At 60.0% G+C, this 20,696-nt stretch overlaps 1 protein-coding gene across 6 annotated transcripts in view; it reads right to left on the reverse strand.

Annotated features, from left to right (window-relative positions):
• SBF1 (SET binding factor 1) overlaps positions 1–20,696 on the reverse strand; it is a 135,259-nt gene that overhangs the window by 79,160 nt on the left and 35,403 nt on the right. For all 6 annotated transcript variants that reach the window (XM_086886216.1, XM_086886218.1, XM_086886215.1 and 3 more), the window contains exons 2-3: positions 14,246–14,331; positions 733–870 (exon numbers count right to left, since the gene is read on the reverse strand). In XM_086886216.1, the coding sequence (XP_086742342.1) occupies positions 733–870; positions 14,246–14,331 (224 nt within the window). The remainder of the gene's footprint in view (positions 1–732; positions 871–14,245; positions 14,332–20,696) is intronic.

Genomic DNA, 20,696 nt, shown 5'->3' on the forward strand with positions numbered 1-20,696 from the left:
CATGTTGCGTGTCCCTGTACTCCTGTGTCCCAGTGTCCCCATGTCCTGGTGTCCCCATGTCCCGGTGTCCCCATGTCCCCATGTCCTCATATTCCCATGTCCTGGTGTCCCCATGTCCCCGTGTCCCCATGTCCCCGTGTCCCCGTGTCCCCATATTCCCATGTCCCGGTGTCCCCATGTCCTGGTGTCCACATGTCCCCATGTCCCCGTGTCCCCATGTCCCCATGTCCCCATGTCCCCATGTCCTGGTGTCCCCATATTCCCATGTCCTGGTGTCCCCATGTCCTCATGTCTCCATGTCCCCAGGTCCCTGTGTCCCCTGTGTGTCCCCTGTGTGTCCCCTGTGTGTCCCCTGTGTGTCCCCTGTGTGTCCCCTGTGTGTCCCAGTGTCCCCATGTCCCCTGTGTGTCCCCTGTGTGTCCCCTGTGTGTCCCCTGTGTGTCCCAGTGTCCCCATGTCCCCTGTGTGTCCCCTGTGTGTCCCCTGTGTGTCCCAGTGTCCCCATGTCCCCTGTGCGTCCCCTGTGTGTCCCCTGTGTGTCCCCTGTGTGTCCCAGTGTCCCCATGTCCCCTGTGTGTCCCCTGTGTGTCCCCTGTGTGTCCCCTGTGTGTCCCCTGTGTGTCCCCTGTGTGTCCCAGTGTCCCCATGTCCCCTGTGCGTCCCCTGTGTGTCCCCTGTGTGTCCCCTGTGTGTCCCCTGTGTGTCCCCTGTGTGTCCCGGTGTCCCCGGTACCTGCGGGCTGTCCACAGCCTCCCAGAAGGTGAAGCAGGCGCAGTAGTGCCGCTCCGAGTTGATGTCGGTCAGCACGGCCACGAAGAAGGTTGGGGGGTTCCTCTCGGGGAAGAGCTGCCACCCGCTGGGCTGGCAGAACTGTGGGGGGACAGTGCCTCAGGGGCTGCCAGCCTGTCCCACCCATGGGACCCTGTCCCAGCCCATGGACCCTGTCCCACCCCATGGGACCCTGTCCCACCCACGGGACCCTGTCCCACCCCATGGACCCTGTCCCACCCCATGGACCCTGTCCCACACCACGGGACGCTGTCCCACCCATGGGACCCTGTCCCACCCATGGACCCTGTCCCACCCATGGGACCCTGTCCCACCCCATGGACCCTGTCCCACCCATGGGACCCTGACCCACCCCATGGGACCCTGTCCCACCCCATGGACCCTGTCCCACCCCATGGGACCCTGTCCCACCCCATGGACCCTGTCCCACCCCACGGACCCTGTCCCACCCCATGGACCCTGTCCCACCCCATGGGACCCTGTCCCACCCCATGGACCCTGTCCCACCCTATGGGACCCTGTCCCACCCACAGGACCCTGTCCCACCCCATGGACCCTGTCCCACCCATGGGACCCTGTCCCACCCCATGGACCCTGTCCCACCCACGGGACCCTGTCCCACCCTATGGGACCCTGTCCCACCCCATGGACCCTGTCCCACCCACAGGACCCTGTCCCACCCCATGGACCCTGTCCCACCCTATGGGACCCTGTCCCACCCACGGGACCCTGTCCCACCCTATGGGACCCTGTCCCACCCCATGGACCCTGTCCCACCCACAGGACCCTGTCCCACACCCCATGGGACCCTGTCCCACCCATGGGACCCTGTCCCACCCCATGGACCCTGTCCCACCCTATGGGACCCTGTCCCACCCACAGGACCCTGTCCCACCCTATGGGACCCTGTCCCACCCACAGGACCCTGTCCCACCCACGGGACCCTGTCCCACCCACGGGACCCTGTCCCACCCCATGGACCCTGACCCACCCCATGGACCCTGTCCCACCCCATGGACCCTGTCCCACCCATGGACCCTGTCCCACCCCATGGACCCTGTCCCACCCCATGGACCCTGTCCCACCCCATGGACCCTGTCCCACCCTATGGGACCCTGTCCCACACCCCATGGGACCCTGTCCCACCCATGGGACCCTGTCCCACCCCATGGACCCTGTCCCACCCGTGGGACCCTGTCCCAGCCCATGGACCCTGTCCCACCCACGGGACCCTGTCCCACCCCATGGACCCTGTCCCACCCCATGGACCCTGTCCCACCCATGGGACCCTGTCCCACCCCATGGACCTTGTCCCACCCCACAGGACCCTGTCCCACCCCATGGACCCTGTCCCACCCCATGGACCCTGTCCCACACCACAGGACCCCAATCCCATCCCACACCACAGGACCCCAGCCCCAAACCCATCCCACACCACAGGACCCCAATCCCATCCCACACCACAGGACCCCAAACCCATCCCACACCACAGGACCCCAGCCCCAAACCCATCCCACACCACAGGACCCCAATCCCGAGCCCATCCCACAGCACAGGACCCCAAGCCCTTGTGGCCCTTGGCCACAGCAGCTCTGTGGTGCAGGAGCAGGGAGAGCGCTGGGCAGAGCCCCCCGGGCTCCTGGAACCTCCCAACCCCACTGGACCAGCTCTGGGCATTCCCAAATATTCCCAAATCCCGCTCTGGGGGAAGTGGGGCTGGTGCTGTCCTGTCCTGTCCACAGGAACAGCAGGAGCCGCCTGGAGAACCCCAGAGAGGAGCTGGGATGGGACAGCCCGGCCAGGCTGGAGCCCCCAGATCCTGGGGAAACTCCTGCCAGGGCTCAGAGACCCCAAACTGCACAGCCCAGGGCTCAGAGACCCCAAACTGCACACCCCATGGCACAGAGACCCCAAACTGCACAGCCCAGGGCTCAGAGACCCCAAACTGCACACCCCATGGCACAGAGACCCCAAACTGCACAGCCCATGGCACAGAGACCCCAAACTGCACAGCCCAGGGCTCAGATACCCCAAACTGCACAGCCCCACAGCACAGAGACCCCAAACTGCACAGCCCAGGGCTCAGAGACCCCAAACTGCACAGCCCCACAGCACAGAGACCCCAAACTGCACAGCGCAGGGCACAGAGACCCCAAACTGCACAGCCCAGGGCACAGAGACCCCAAACTGCACAGCCCATGGCACAGAGACCCCAAACTGCACAGCCCAGGGCACAGAGACCCCAAACTGCACAGCCCAGGGCACAGAGACCCCAAACTGCACAGCCCATGGCACAGAGACCCCAAACTGCACAGCCCAGGGCACAGAGACCCCAAACTGCACAGCCCATGGCACAGAGACCCCAAACTGCACAGCCCATGGCACAGAGACCCCAAACTGCACAACGCCAGGGCACAGAGACCCCAAACTCTGCACACCCCATGGCACAGAGACCCCAAACTGCACACCCCAGGGCACAGAGACCCTAAACTGCACACCCCATGGCACAGAGACCCCAAACTGCACAGCCCCATCGCAGAGACCCCAAACTGCACAGCCCAGGGCACAGAGACCCCAAACTGCACAGCCCAGGGCACAGAGACCCCAAACTGCACACCCCATGGCACAGAGACCCCAAACTGCACAGCCCCATGGCAGAGACCCCAAACTGCACAGCCTCATGGCACAGAGACCCCAAACTGCACAGCCCAGGGCTCAGAGACCCCAAACTGCACAGCCCATGGCACAGAGACCCCAAACTCTGCACACCCCATGGCACAGAGACCCCAAACTGCACAGCCCAGGGCACAGAGACCCCAAACTGCACAGCCCATGGCACAGAGACCCCAAACTGCACAGCCCATGGCACAAACCCCAAACTGCACAGCCCAGGGCTCAGAGACCCCAAACTGCACAGCCCAGGGCACAGAGACCCCAAACTGCACAGCCCAGGGCTCAGAGACCCCAAACTGCACACCCCATGGCACAGAGACCCCAAACTGCACAGCCCAGGGCTCAGAGACCCCAAACTGCACAGCCCATGGCACAGAGACCCCAAACTGCACAGCCCAGGGCACACAGACCCCAAACTGCACAGCCCAGGGCACAGAGACCCCAAACTGCACAGCCCAGGGCACAGAGACCCCAAACTGCACAGCCCAGGGCACAGACCCCAAACTGCACAGCCCAGGGCACAGAGACCCCAAACTGCACACCCCATGGCACAGAGACCCCAAACTCTGCACACCCCACAGCACAGAGACCCCAAACTGCACAGACCCAAACCCCCAGGGCTCAGAGACCCCAAACTGCACAGCCCCACAGCACAGAGACCCCAAACTGCACAGCCCCATGGCACAGAGACCCCAAACTGCACAGCCCAGGGCTCAGAGACCCCAAACTGCACAGCCCCACAGCACAGAGACCCCAAACTGCACAGCCCAGGGCTCAGAGACCCCAAACTGCACAGCCCCATGGCACAGAGACCCCAAACTCTGCACACCCCATGGCACAGAGACCCCAAACTCTGCACACCCCATGGCACAGAGACCCCAAACTGCACAGCCCAGGGCACAGAGACCCCAAACTGCACAGCCCACAGCACAGAGACCCCAAACTGCACAGCCCCATGGCACAGAGACCCCAAACTCTGCACACCCCATGGCACAGAGACCCCAAACTCTGCACACCCCATGGCACAGAGACCCCAAACTGCACAGCCCAGGGCACAGAGACCCCAAACTGCACAGCCCACAGCACAGAGACCCCAAACTGCACAGCCCAGGGCTCAGAGACCCCAAACTGCACAGCCCCACAGCACAGAGACCCCAAACTGCACAGCCCATGGCACAGAGACCCCAAACTGCACAGCCCCACAGCACAGAGACCCCAAACTGCACAACGCCATGGCACAGAAACCCCAAACTCTGCACACCCCATGGCACAGAGACCCCCAAACTGCACACCCCAGGGCACAGAGACCCCAAACTGCACAGCCCCATCGCAGAGACCCCAAACTGCACAGCCCCACAGCACAGAGACCCCAAACTCTGCACAGCCCCACAGCACAGAGACCCCAAACTCTGCACAGCCCCACAGCACAGAGACCCCAAACTGCACAGCCCAGGGCACAGAGACCCCAAACTGCACAGCCCAGGGCTCAGAGACCCCAAACTGCACAGCCCAGGGCTCAGAGACCCCAAACTGCACAGCCCAGGGCTCAGAGACCCCAAACTGCACAGCCCAGGGCACAGAGACCCCAAACTGCACAGCCCAGGGCTCAGAGACCCCAAACTGCACAGCCCAGGGCTCAGAGACCCCAAACTGCACAGCCCAGGGCACAGAGACCCCAAACTGCACAGCCCAGGGCACAGAGACCCCAAACTGCACACCCCATGGCACAGAGACCCCAAACTGCACACCCCAGGGCACAGAGACCCCAAACTGCACAGCCCATGGCACAGAGACCCCAAACTGCACAGCCCAGGGCACAGAGACCCCAAACTGCACAGCCCCATCGCAGAGACCCCAAACTGCACAGCCCAGGGCTCAGAGACCCCAAACTGCACAGCCCCATGGCACAGACCCCAAACTGCACACCCCATGGCACAGACCCCAAACTGCACAGCCCCACAGCACAGAGACCCCAAACTGCACAGCCCAGGGCACAGAGACCCCAAACTGCACAGCCCATGGCACAGAGACCCCAAACTGCACAGCCCCATGGCACAGAGACCCCAAACTGCACAGCCCATGGCACAGAGACCCCAAACTGCACAGCCCAGGGCACAGAGACCCCAAACTGCACAGCCCATGGCACAGAGACCCCAAACTGCACAGCCCAGGGCACAGAGACCCCAAACTGCACAGCCCATGGCAGAGACCCCAAACTGCACACCCCATGGCACAGACCCCAAACTGCACAGCCCCACAGCACAGAGACCCCAAACTGCACAGCCCAGGGCACAGAGACCCCAAACTGCACAGCCCAGGGCACAGAGACCCCAAACTGCACAGCCCAGGGCACAGAGACCCCAAACTGCACAGCCCATGGCACAGAGACCCCAAACTGCACACCCCATGGCACAGAGACCCCAAACTGCACAGCCCAGGGCACAGAGACCCCAAACTGCACAGCCCACAGCACAGAGACCCCAAACTGCACAGCCCATGGCACAGAGACCCCAAACTGCACACCCCAGGGCTCAGAGACCCCAAACTGCACACCCCATGGCACAGAGACCCCAAACTGCGCACCCCATGGCACAGAGACCCCAAACTGCGCACCCCATGGCACAGAGACCCCAAACTCTGCACAGCCCAGGGCTCAGAGACCCCAAACTGCACAGCCCAGGGCTCAGAGACCCCAAACTGCACAGCCCAGGGCACAGAGACCCCAAACTGCACAGCCCAGGGCACAGAGACCCCAAACTTCACAGCCCATGGCACAGAGACCCCAAACTGCACAGCCCAGGGCACAGAGACCCCAAACTGCACAGCCCAGGGCACACAGACCCCAAACTGCACAGCCCATGGCACAGAGACCCCAAACTGCGCACCCCATGGCACAGAGACCCCAAACTGCACAGCCCAGGGCACCAAGCCCCCCGAACTCTGCACGCCCCCAGCCCACCATGTGCCAGCCAGCCCATGCCAAGCACAGAGCCCAGCAGGAAAGGGGACACGTGGGACACGGGCCTGGAGTGGCTCCAGGAGTTGGCACTGTCCCCTGGCACTGTCCCCTGGCACTGTCCCCTGGCACTGTCCCCTGGCACCGTCCCCTGGCACTTCCCAAAGCCCCTCCCGGGGCCGGGGTCACTCCAGCCGCGGTCCCCAGGACCCCTGGAGGGTCTCAGGGGGTTTCTTTATTTCCTCAGGGCTGTGTGTGGCTGCTGAGGGGCTGTGGAAAGTTCCCAGCCTCCAGCCCAGCTCCCTCCGGGGCTCCAGGCACAGCTGGGGACAGGAATTCAGCAAATCCCGGGAGAACAAGGCTCAGGAATGCTGCTCCAGCTCCCTCAGGAGCCCGGGCTGGAAACTGAGATCATCTGATCTCAGCCCAGCTGATCATCACTCCCCAGTCACGGATCCTCCTCTCCTCCCTGGGAAGAGCCCACGGGATGGGAGCTTGGCTTTATCCAGATCCCTGGGATGGCAGCAGGAGGGACAGGAGGAAGAAGCACCCCAGGAGCTGCTCCCCAAATTCTGCATCCCTGGGGATTCCCCATCCCAAACTCTCCATCCCAAACTCCATCCCAAACTCCATCCCAAACTCCATCCCAAACTCCATCCCAAACTCCATCCCAAACTCTCCATCCCAAACTCTCCATCCCAAACTCTCCATCCCAAACTCTCCATCCCAAACTCTCCATCCCAAACTCTCCATCCCAAACTCCATCCCAAACTCTCCATCCCAAACTCTCCATCCCAAACTCTCCATCCCAAACTCTCCATCCCAAACTCGATCCCAAACTCTCCATCCCAATCTCTCCATCCCAAACTCTCCATCCCAAACTCCATCCCAAACTCCATCCCAAACTCTCCATCCCAAACTCTCCATCCCAAACTCCATCCCAAACTCTCCATCCCAAACTCCATCCCAAACTCCATCCCAAACTCCATCTCAAACTCTCCATCCCAAACTCCATCCCAAACTCTCCATCCCAAACTCTCCATCCCAAACTCTCCATCCCAAACTCCATCCCAAACTCTCCATCCCAAACTCTCCATCCCAAACTCCATCCCAAACTCCATCCCAAACTCCATCCCTGGGGACTCCCCATCCCAAACTCCATCCCAAACTCTCCATCCCAAACTCTCCATCCCAAACTCTCCATCCCACACTCTCCATCCCAAACTCTCCATCCCAAACTCCATCCCAAACTCTCCATCCCAAACTCTCCATCCCAAACTCCATCCCAAACTCTCCATCCCAAACTCCATCCCAAACTCCATCCCAAACTCCATCCCAAACTCCATCCCAAACTCTCCATCCCAAACTCTCCATCCCAAACTCCATCCCAAACTCCATCCCACACTCTCCATCCCAAACTCCATCCCAAACTCTCCATCCCAAACTCTCCATCCCAAACTCCATCCCAAACTCCATCCCAAACTCCATCCCAAACTCTCCATCCCAAACTCCATCCCTGGGGACTCCCCATCCCAAACTCCATCCCAAACTCTCCATCCCAAACTCTCCATCCCAAACTCTCCATCCCAAACTCTCCATCCCAAACTCCATCCCAAACTCTCCATCCCAAACTCTCCATCCCAAACTCCATCCCAAACTCTCCATCCCAAACTCCATCCCAAACTCTCCATCCCAAACTCTCCATCCCAAACTCCATCCCAAACTCTCCATCCCAAACTCTCCATCCCAAACTCCATCCCAAACTCTCCATCCCCAACTCTCCCTCCATCCCAAACTCTCCATCCCAAACTCCATCCCAAACTCCATCCCTGGGGACTCCCCATCCCAAACTCTCCATCCCAAACTCTCCATCCCCACTCTCCATCCCAAACTCTCCATCCCAAACTCCATCCCAAACTCTCCATCCCAAACTCTCCATCCCAAACTCCATCCCACACTCTCCATCCCCAAACTCTCCATCCCAAACTCCATCCCAAACTCTCCATCCCAAACTCCATCCCAAACTCTCCATCCCAAACTCTCCATCCCAAACTCCATCCCAAACTCCATCCCTGGGGACTCCCCATCCCAAACTCTCCATCCCAAACTCTCCATCCCACACTCTCCATCCCAAACTCTCCATCCCAAACTCCATCCCAAACTCTCCATCCCAAACTCTCCATCTCAAACTCCATCCCAAACTCTCCATCCCACACTCCATCCCAAAACTCTCCATCCCAAACTCCTCCATCCCAAACTCTCCATCCCAAACTCCTTCCCACACTATCCACCCTCCATCCCAACCTCTCCATCCCAAACTCTCCATCCAAACTCCATCCCAAACTCTCCTCCCAAACTCCATCCCAAACTCTCCATCCCAAACTCTCCATCCCAAACTCTCCATCTCAAACTCTCCATCCCAAACTCTCCATCCCAAAACTCTCCATCCCAAACTCCATCCCAACCTCTCCATCCCAAACTCTCCCATCCCACATCTCCATCCAAACTCCATCCCAAACTCCATCCCAAACTCCATCCAAACTCCATCCCAAACTCTCCATCCCAAACCTCCCATCCCAAACTCTCCATCCCTAATCCATCCCAAACTCTCCATCCCAAACTCTCCATCCCAAACTCTCCATCCCAAACTCTCCATCCAAACTCTCCATCCCAAACTCTCCATCCCAAACTCTCCATCCCAAACTCTCCATCCCAAACTCCCATCCCAAACTCCATCCCAAACTCCATCCCAAACTCTCCATCCCAAACTCTCCATCCCAAACTCTCCATCCCAAACTCTCCATCCCAAACTCTCCATCCCAAACTCTCCATCCCAAACTCCATCCCAAACTCTCCATCCCAAACTCCATCCAAACTCTCCATCCCAAACTCTCCATCCCAAACTCCATCCCAAACTCCATCCCAAACTCCATCCCAAACTCTCCGTCCCATCCCAAACTCTCCATCCCAAACTCTCCATCCCAAACTCCATCCCAAACTCCATCCCAAACTCCATCCCAAACTCTCCGTCCCAAACTCCATCCCAAACTCCATCCCAAACTCTCCATCCCAAACTCTCCATCCCAAACTCCATCCCAAACTCCATCCCAAACTCTCCATCCCAAACTCTCCATCCCAAACTCCATCCCAAACTCCATCCCAAACTCTCCATCCCAAACTCTCCATCCCAAACTCCATCCCAAACTCCATCCCAAACTCCATCCCAAACTCTCCGTCCCAAACTCCATCCCAAACTCCATCCCAAACTCTCCATCCCAAACTCTCCATCCCAAACTCCATCCCAAACTCCATCCCAAACTCTCCATCCCAAACTCTCCATCCCAAACTCCATCCCAAACTCCATCCCAAACTCTCCATCCCAAACTCTCATCCCAAACTCCATCCCAAACTCCATCCCAAACTCCATCCCAAACTCTCCATCCCAAACTCTCCATCCCAAACTCTCCATCCCAAACTCCATCCCAAACTCCATCCCAAACTCTCCATCCCAAACTCTCCATCCCAAACTCCATCCCAAACTCTCCATCCCAAACTCCATCCCAAACTCCATCCCAAACTCTCCATCCCAAACTCTCCATCCCAAACTCTCCATCCCAAACTCCATCCCAAACTCCATCCCAAACTCCATCCCAAACTCTCCATCCCAAACTCTCCATCCCAAACTCCATCCCAAACTCTCCATCCCAAACTCCATCCCAAACTCCATCCCAAACTCTCCATCCCAAACTCCATCCCAAACTCTATCCCAAACTCTCCATCCCATACTCTCCATCCCAAACTCTCCATCCCAAACTCTCCATCCCAAACTCCATCCCAAACTCTCCATCCCAAACTCTCCATCCCAAACTCTCCATCCCAAACTCTCCATCCCAAACTCTCCATCCCAAACTCCATCCCAAACTCCATCCCAAACTCCATCCCAAACTCCATCCCAAACTCTCCATCCCAAACTCTCCATCCCAAACTCTCCATCCCAAACTCTCCATCCCAAACTCTCCATCTCAAACTCTCCATCCCAAACTCCATCCCAAACTCTCCATCCCAAACTCTCCATCCCAAACTCCATCCCAAACTCCATCCCAAACTCTCCATCCCAAACTCCATCCCAAGCTCTCCATCCCAAACTCTCCATCCCAAACTCTCTATCCCAAACTCTCCATCCCAAACTCTCCATCCCAAACTCTCCATCCCAAACTCCATCCCAAACTCTCCATCCCAAACTCCATCCCAAACTCTCCATCCCAAACTCTCCATCCCAAACTCCATCCCAAACTCCATCCCAAACTCTCCATCCCAAACTCCATCCCAAGCTCTCCATCCCAAACTCTCCATCCCAAACTCTCCATCCCAAACTCTCCATCCCAAACTCTCCATCCCAAACTCTCCATCCCAAACTCTCCATCCCAAACTCCATCCCAAACTCTCCATCCCAAACTCCATCCCAAACTCCATCCCAATCTCCATCCCAAACTCCATCCCAAACTCTCCATCCCAAACTCCATCCCAATCTCTCCGTCCCAAACTCTCCATCCCAAACTCTCCATCCCAAACTCCATCCCAAACTCCATCCCAAACTCCATCCCAAACTCCATCCCAAACTCTCCATCCCAAACTCTCCATCCCAAACTCCATCCCAAACTCCATCCCAAACTCTCCATCCCAAACTCTCCATCCCAAACTCTCCATCCCAAACTCTCCATCCCAAACTCTCCATCCCAAACTCCATCCCAAACTCTCCATCCCAAACTCCATCCCAAACTCTCCGTCCCAAACTCTCCATCCCAAACTCCATCCCAATCTCCATCCCAAACTCCATCCCAAACTCTCCATCCCAAACTCCATCCCAATCTCTCCGTCCCAAACTCTCCATCCCAAACTCTCCATCCCAAACTCCATCCCAAACTCCATCCCAAACTCCATCCCAAACTCCATCCCAAACTCTCCATCCCAAACTCTCCATCCCAAACTCCATCCCAAACTCCATCCCAAACTCTCCATCCCAAACTCTCCATCCCAAACTCCATCCCAAACTCTCCATCCCAAACTCTCCATCCCAAGCTCTCCATCCCAATCTCTCCATCCCAAACTCTCCATCCCAAACTCTCCATCCCAAACTCCATCCCAAACTCTCCATCCCAAACTCTCCATCCCAAACTCCATCCCAAACTCCATCCCAAACTCTCCATCCCAAACTCCATCCCAAACTCCATCCCAAACTCCATCCCAAACACCATCCCAAACTCTCCATCCCAAACTCTCTATCCCAAACTCTCCATCCCAAACTCCATCCCAATCTCTCCATCCCAAACTCTCCATCCCAAACTCCATCCCAAACTCCATCCCAAACTCTCCATCCCAAACTCCATCCCAAACTCTCCATCCCAAACTCTCCATCCCAAACTCTCCATCCCAAACTCTCCATCCCAAACTCCATCCCAAACTCCATCCCAAACTCTCCATCCCAAACTCCATCCCACACTCTCCAGGCACTCCCGGGGCTCTGCAGGGAGAGGCTCCCCGCTTCCCCCTCATCCTGTCCCCATGGAATTTGATCCATTAAACCCAGAGATCCCTGGGAATTGCTGCCAGACACTCTGCATGTCCAGCAGCTCCGGTTCCCTCCTCCCTGCACTCCCTGGAAACGCTTTTTTCCCCAAAAAGCCGTCAGGGGGGATCAGCCCTGCCCGCAGTGCCCCGGCCGAGCCCCGGGATGAGCTCCCCTGGATTTCCCGAGCTGCCTTGGGATCAGCCCCACGTGCTGCTCCCCCAGGACACTTGCAGAGCTTGTGGGAAGCCCTGGAGCCAGCCCTGGCTCCCTACAGCACAGGGCTCCGATTGTTTAAATTCCAGGGATTTTTTGGCTGGACAGTTTGACCCGTGGGAAATAAAAAAAAGCAGCTTTGCTCCTGCTTGGGACAGTTCCCAAGTCCCTGCGGACACCAGGAAACTCAGAAAAATAAAAATAAAAATAAAATAAAAATAAAATTAAAATTAAAATTAAAATTAAAAATAAAAATTAAAAATAAAATTAAAAATAAAAATAAAATTAAAATTAAAATTAAAATTAAAAATTAAAATTAAAAATAAAATTAAAAATAAAAATAAAAATAAAAATAAAATTAAAATTAAAATTAAAAATAAAAATTAAAAATAAAAATAAAAATTAAATTTATAATTAAAATTAAAATTAAAAATAAAATTTAAAATAAAAATTAAATAAAAATTAAAATTAAAATTAAAAATAAAAATAAAAAATAAAAATAAAAATAAAAATAAAAATAGAAATAAAAATAAAAATTAAAATTAAAATTAAAAAAAAATAAAAATAAAAATAAAAGTGTGGTTTTTCCTCGGATAAAACAGCCCAGAAAGGTCCCAAACCACGCTGGAATTTGAGGGGACAGGCGATGGGAAGAGCAGCTGGACACTGCTGATCCCAGGGATGAAGGGCAGGGACACCTCCCACTGGCCCAGGCTGCTCCCAGCCCGGCCTTGGCCACCGCCAGGGATCCAGGGGCAGCCACAGCTGCTCTGGGAATTCCATCCCAGCCAGGAATTCCCAATTCCCAAGATCCCACCTCAAAGGATGTCCATGCCTGGCCCAGCTGCCCATCCCTGCAGGGATTTCGTGTGGAGGTGGCACTTGGGGACACGGCCAGGGGTGGCTCTGGCACCGCTGACCGCGTTCAATGGGCTCAGAGGGATTTTCCATCCCAAATAAATCCGTGATCCCGTGGACTCCAGCGGGAATGGAGCAGCTTCCAGAGGGCTCAGCCTGGGGCTGTGTCCCAGCCCATCCTTTTCACGGGGAGTGGAGCTCCAGGGCAGGGATTGGGAAGGGCTCCCACTCCGGTTTCGCAGCGAGGGGAACAATCCCACCCTCCTGGAGGATCCCTCAGCGCCACATCCCGGGAATGTCCCAGCTCGGATCCCAAAGCGCTCCCCAGAGCCGCTGACGGTGCCGGGAAAGGCCCGGAGGGGACCCTGCGGCTGCACCCTGCGGGAGCCATTGCAGAACCCCGGGAAGGAGGGGCTGCAGAGGGGCTGGGACAGGAGCCGGCTCCGCTGGATCCCACCAGCCCAGCCACTTCTGGGGCTGGAGACGCACCCAGGGCAGGCGGGAGCCCGTGGGACGTGGGCTGGTGCCGCTCCTGGTGCCGGTCCTGGTGCCGGTCCTGGTGCCGGTCCTGGTGCCGGTCCTGGTGCCAGTTCTGGTGCCAGTTCTGGTGCCGGTCCTGGTGCCAGCACAAGTGCCCGTCCCAGTGCCAGCCCCAATGCCAGCCCTGGTATCAGCCCCAGTGCCAGCCCCAGTGCCAGCCCCAGTGCCGGCCCCAGTGCCGGCCCCGGTACCAGTGCCAGTGCCAGCCCCGGTATCAGTCCCACTACCAGTCCTGGTGCCGGTCCTGGTGCCAGCCCCAGTGCCCGTCCCAGTGCCAGCCCCACTGCCAGCCCCAGTGCCCGTCCCAGTGCCGGCCCCACTGCCAGCCCCAGTGCTAGTCCCGGTGCCAGCCCTGGTGCCAGCCCCACTGCCAGCCCCACTGCCAGCCCCACTGCCAGCCCCACTGCCAGCCCCACTGCCAGCCCTGGTATCAGCCCCAGTGCCAGCCCCAGTGCCAGCGCCACTGCTAGCCCCACTGCCAGCCCTGATACCAGCCCCGGTACCAGCCCCGGTACCAGCCCCGGTACCAGCCCCACTGCCAGCCACGATGCCAGCCCCAGTGCCAGCCCCGGTACCAGCCCCAGTGCCAGCCCCAGTGCCAGCCCCAGTGCCAGCCCTGGTGTCCCCATGGCTCCGCAGGCACTCACCAGCTCGATGCCCTGTGGGAAGGGGTTGTCCTCCCAGTCCTTCTCCGGGAAGCGCTGCAGGATCTGTCCCTGTCCATCCCCGCTCCCTGCGGACACAAGACGGGATCAGAGGGCGCCCCCAGCCAGCCGGGCACAACTCGGGGGGCTCCAGCTCCCCACGGATGGGGCAGGCAGGAGTGACCCCAACCCGCTCCAGAAGGGAGCTGAGAACATCCCAAGGGGTCCCAGAGCCTCCTCTGGAGGTGGGAACGGCACTGGAGCAGCAGCTCCGCTCCCTCTCCAGCCAGAACCTCCTTCCCTGCGATCCCACCACGGACAGAACTCCCCACCCTGAGCTGCATTCCCTGCGATCCCACCACGGACAGAACTCCCCACCCTGAGCTGCATTCCCTGCAATCCCACCATGGACAGATCCCACCCCGAGCTGCATTCCCTGCAATCCCACCACAGACAGATCCCACCCCGAGCTGCATTCCCTGCGATCCCACCACAGACAGATCCCACCCTGAGCTGCATTCCCTGCGATCCCACCACGGACAGATCCCACCACAGACAGATCCCACTTCGAGCTGCATTCCCTGCGATCCCACCACAGACAGAACTCCCCACCCTGAGCTGCATTCCCTGCAATCCCACCACAGACAGATCCCACCCCGAGCTGCATTCCCTGCGATCCCTCCATGGACAGATCCCCCCACCCTGAGCTGCATTCCCTGCGATCCCACCACAGACAGATCCCACCCTGAGCTGCATTCCCTGCGATCCCACCATGGACAGATCCCACCCCGAGCTGCATTCCCTGCGATCCCACCACAGACAGATCCCACCCTGAGCTGCATTCCCTGCGATCCCACCACAGACAGATCCCACCCCGAGCTGCATTCCCTGCGATCCCACCATGGACAGATCCCACCCCGAGCTGCATTCCCTGCAATCCCACCATGGACAGATCCCACCCCGAGCTGCATTCCCTGCGATCCCACCACAGACAGATCCCACCACAGACAGATCCCACCCCGAGCTGCATTCCCTGCGATCCCAGCATGGACAGATCCCACCCTGAGCTGCATTTCCTGCGATCCCACCACGGACAGATCCCACCCTGAGCTGCATTCCCTGCGATCCCACCACAGACAGATCTCATCCCAAGCTGCATTCCCTGCTCCTCCTTCCCTGCTGGCCTTTCCCCAAACAACCCTGCCCGGGATTTGGGTTCTGACAGCTCCTGCTTCCCTGGGAGCGCTCCAAACCTCCAGCAGCCCCCAGCCCACACCGCTGCAGACCCGGAACCCCTGAGATTCCCAACGGAGCTGGCCTGGACAGCCTGGAAAAGCCTGGGAATTCCAGGAGCAGCCAGCCCGAGGTGACAGCGGCACCAGGTGCTCCTGTCACAGCCCCTGCCTGGCAGGGCTCCCACACTGCTCCCGTCCTTCCCGGGACACAGCTGCTCCCAAATCCGCCTGGGAATCACAAATCCCGAGGCTTCTGGCCCAGCCACCGTGGGGAGAGGGGGAATATTCCAGCCCCTTCCAGAGCTGCTGAGGGATTATCACAGCTCCAGGGTCTCTCCCACCCCGGGAGCCGGGTCCTGGCCGTGGAATGGGGCTGGGAAAGCAGCAGCAGCAGCAGCAGGGAAGGGCTATTTTGGGAGCCCAGTGTGTCCCCAGGGTCCTGCTCGCCGCCCAGCAGCCACAGCTGGATTTAGCAGGACCGGGAAAGGGGCTGTTTATAGCCCTGGGCCCAAAATGGAAAGGCTGGAGCCAAACTGGGCACCAAACATCCCCAGGGATTGGGTTAACTGGGATGGGGTCAACCAGATCCTGCCTGGCCACGTGCTCTGTCACCACAGCCGGGCCCTGTCACCACGTTCCTGCTCTGTCCCCACGTTCCTGCTCTGTCCCTGTCCTGTCCACACATCCCTGCTCTGTCCCTGCCCTGTCCCCACATCCCTGCCCTGTCCCTGTCCTGTCCCCACGTTCCTGCTCTGTCCCTGCCCTGTCACCACGTCCCTGCCCTGTTCCCACGTCCCTGCCCTGTCCCTGTCCTGTCACCACATTCCTGCTCTGTCCCCACATCCCTGCCCTGTCCCCACATCCCTGCCCTGTCCCCACATCCCTGCCCTGTCCCCATGTCCCTGCTCTGTCCCTGCTCTGTCCCCACGTCCCTGCCCTGTCCCTGCCCTGTCCCCATGTCCCTGCTCTGTCCCTGCTCTGTCCCCACGTCCCTGCCCTGTCCCCACATCCCTGCCCTGTCCCTGCCTTGTCCCCACATCCCTGCCCTGTCCCTGCCTTGTCCCCACATCCCTGCCCTGTCCCCGCATCCCTGCCCTGTCCCCACATCCCTGCCCTGTCCCCACATCCCTGCCCTGTCCACACATCCCTGTCCTGTCCCTGCCCTGTCCCCACGTTCCCCTGCAGGAATCCCATCCCAGGCTCCGGGTGCTCCCAGCTCTGGGCAGAGGCCGCCTGCTCCCGGTGCCAAGGGCTCAGCTCAAGCTCCAGACAGGAAAATCCCTTGAGATCCACAGGCCAGGGTTACGGATCTGACGGCTCCAGCCCTGCCCCGGCTTCGCTGGAATATCCTCAGTTAGAGGGAAACAGATACAAGATCACAAAATCCCGGGATGGTTTGGGATGGAAGGGACCCCCGAGCCCCCCAGTGCCCCCCTGCCATGGCAGGGACACCTCCCACTGGCCCAGGCTGCTCCCAGCCCCAGGCTCCAGCCTGGCCTTGGCCACTGCCAGGGATGCAGGGGCAGCCCCAGCTGCTCTGGCAATTCCAGCCCAGCCAGCAATTCCCAATTGCCAATTGCCAACATCCAGCCCTGTCCTCTGGCACTGGGAGCCATTCCCTGGCTCCTGGCCCTGCAGCCCTGGCCCAGTCCCTCTGCAGCTCTCCTGGAGCCCCTTCAGGCCCTGCAGGGGCTCTGAGCTCTCCCTGGAGCCTTCTCCTCTCCAGGGGAACATTCCCAGCTCTCCTGGAGCCCCTTCAGGCCCTGCAGGGGCTCTGAGCTCTCCCTGGAGCCTTCTCCTCTCCAGGGGAACATTCCCAGCTCTCCCAGGCTGGATCCCTGGGAACTGAGGGGCTCCAGGCCTGGAGCAGCTCCGGGGTCTCCTCTGGGCTCTCCCCAGCAGCTCCAGGTGCTGCTGCTGTGTCCCCAGGGCTGGGGCAGCTCTGCAGGTGGGGTCTCACCTGGGCACGGGGGCAGGGTCCCCCCTCCCCTGCGGGCTCAGCCCAGCCCTGGGGGAGGCTCTCAGGCCCATCATCCTCAACACAGAAATCATTCCGAGGGCTGCTGAGAACAATGGGAATCTCCACTCCCAGGGTGTTCCCAGAGCCAGGAGCCGCGGGCAGGCACATCCCGATTTTAGGGGCTGACTCGGGAATCCTGGCGCTTCCCCCAGCTGCTCCCGGCCCAGCCCGATCCCAGCTCTCCCTCCTCCCGACGGGGCTGTGGGATCAGCGTGTCCCTTCCTGCCCGGGGCAGCCTGACCTGCCCCAGCCCAGCTGGGATCCCTGGAAAGTTCCAGAACCCTGGGAAAGCAGGTGAGAGCCTCGACCTGCGGGAGCTGCTGCTGCTCCATCCTTCCTGCGGGGCTGGGGGACGCAGCCCCGGCTGTGCTGGGGAGGTCACGGGAGGCTGTTGGGATACAGGAAATTCAAAATAAGGGCAGAGTTAAACACGGGGCTGAGCCACGGCACCGGATGGCCCCGGCTTGGGAGTGCTGGGCACTGCTGGACACTGCTGGGCACTGCTGGGCACTGCTGGACACTGCTGGGCACTGACAGACACTGCTCTGGACACTGCTGGACACTGACAGACACTGCTCTGGACACTGCTGGGCACTGACAGACACTGCTCTGGACACTGCTCTGGACACTGCTGGACACTGCTGGACACTGCTGGACACTGCTGGACACTGCTGGACACTGCTCCAGACACTGCTGGACACTGCTGGACACTGCTGGACACTGCTGGGCACTGCTGGACACTGCTGGACACTGACAGACACTGCTCTGGACACTGCTGGGCACTGCTGGACACTGCTCTGGACACTGCTGGGCACTGCTGGACACTGCTCTGGACACTGCTGGACACTGCTGGACACTGCTCTGGACACTGCTGGACATTGCCGTACACTGCTGGACACTGCTGGGCACTGCTGGGCACTGCTCTGGACACTGCTGGACACTGCTGGACACTGCTCCGGACACTGCTCTGGACACTGCTGCACACTGCTGGACACTGCTGGACACTGCTGGACACTGACAGACACTGCTCTGGACACTGCTGGACACTGACAGACACTGCTCTGGACACTGCTGGGCACTGCTGGACACTGCTCTGGACACTGCTGGACACTGCTGGACACTGCTGGACACTGCTCCAGACACTGCTGGGCACTGCTGGACACTGCTGGACACTGCTGGACACTGCTCCGGACACTGCTCTGGACACTGCTGCACACTGCTGGACACTGCTGGACACTGCTGGACACTGACAGACACTGCTCTGGACACTGCTGGACACTGACAGACACTGCTCTGGACACTGCTGGACACTGCTGGACACTGCCAGACACTGCTCTGGACACTGCTGGACACTGACAGACACTGCTCTGGACACTGCTGGACACTGCTGGACACTGCTCCGGACACTGCTGGACACTGCTGGACACTGCTGGACACTGCTGGGCACTGCTGGACACTGCTGGACACTGCTCTGGACACTGCTGGGCACTGCTGGACACTGCTCTGGACACTGCTGGACACTGCCGGACACTGCTCTGGACACTGCTCCAGACACTGCTGGACACTGCTGGACACTGCTGGACACTGCCGGACACTGCTGGACACTGCTCCAGACACTGCTGGACACTGCTGGACACTGCTGGACACTTCCGGACACTGCCGGACACTGCTCCGGACACTGCTGGACACTGCTCCAGACACTGCTGGACACTGCTCCGGACACTGCCGGACACTGCTGGACACTGCTGGACACTGCCAGACACTGCTCCGGACACTGCTGGACACTGCTCCAGACACTGCTGGACACTGCTCCGGACACTGCCGGACACTGCTGGACACTGCCGGACACTGCTGGACACTGCTCCAGACACTGCTGGACACTGCTCCAGACACTGCTGGACACTGCCGGACACTGCTGGACACTGCTGGACACTGCTGGACACTGCTGGACACTGCTCCAGACACTGCTGGACACTGCCGGACACTGCTGGACACTGCTCCAGACACTGCTGGACACTGCCGGACACTGTTCCGGACACTGCTCCGGACAGGGGTCACGGACACACGAGCACCATCCCTCACCCCATGGCTCCAGCCCCACGGCTCCAGCCCCACGGCTCCGGCCCCACGGCTCTGGCCCCACGGCTCCGGCCCCAGCCCGTCCCAGCCCCACAGCTCTGGCCCCACGGCTCCAGCCCCACGGCTCCGGCCCCACAGCTCTGGCCCCACGGCTCTGGCCCCACGGCTCCGGCCCCACAGCCCCAGCCCCACGGCTCCAGCCCCACGGCTCCAGCCCCACGGCTCCGGCCCCACGGCTCCAGCCCCAGCCCCACGGCTTCAGCCCCACGGCTCCAGCCCCACGGCTTCAGCCCCAGCCCGTCCCAGCCCCACAGCCCCAGCCCCACGGCTCCAGCCCCAGCCCCACGGCTCCGGCCCCACGGCTCCGGCCCCACGGCTCCGGCCCCAGCCCCACGGCTCCAGCCCCACGGCTGCAGCCCCAGCCCGTCCCAGCCCCACAGCTCCGGCCCCACGGCTCCAGCCCCAGCCCCACGGCTCCAGCCCCACAGCTCCGGCCCCAGCCCCACGGCTCCAGCCCCATGGCTCCAGCCCCAGCCCCACGGCCCCAGCCCCACGGCTCCAGCCCCAGCCTGTCCCAGCCCCACTGCCAGGTCCTGCTCCGGGGAAGCTGCGGGGTCTGGGAAGGGAAAGATCCCTGCAGCAGCTCCTCCAGCCCTTCCCTGGGAGCTGGATGCCATGGAGAGAGGGGAGAGGGGATTCTCACGGGGATTTGGGGTGAAGGAGCTTGTTTGGAAGCAGCCCTGTGTCACCCTCCCCTCGCAGGTGACTGAAGGTGTCTCACACCAGCACGGGACCACTGCCCCAGCCAGGGCCGAGGAACGGCTCCTCTGCAGGCTGGGACACGAATCCCACACCCCCAAAGCTCAGAAATTCAGGATGAAATCATCCAGGGGAACACAAAGCCCGGACAGAGCAGCTCAGTGCTGGAGCTGGCACAGGGTGCCCAGAGCAGCTGGGGCTGCCCCTGCATCCCTGGCAGTGGCCAAGGCCAGGCTGGAGCCTGGGGCTGGGAGCAGCCTGGGCCAGTGGGAGGTGTCCCTGCCATGGCAGGGGGGCACTGGGGGGGCTCGGGGGTCCCTTCCCACCAAACCATTCCATGATTTTCAGACGTGTCACACAT

This window comes from Cyanistes caeruleus, chromosome 4, assembly GCF_971803275.1.
Source record: "Cyanistes caeruleus chromosome 4, bCyaCae1.hap1.1, whole genome shotgun sequence".
NCBI lineage: Eukaryota > Metazoa > Chordata > Aves > Passeriformes > Paridae > Cyanistes > Cyanistes caeruleus.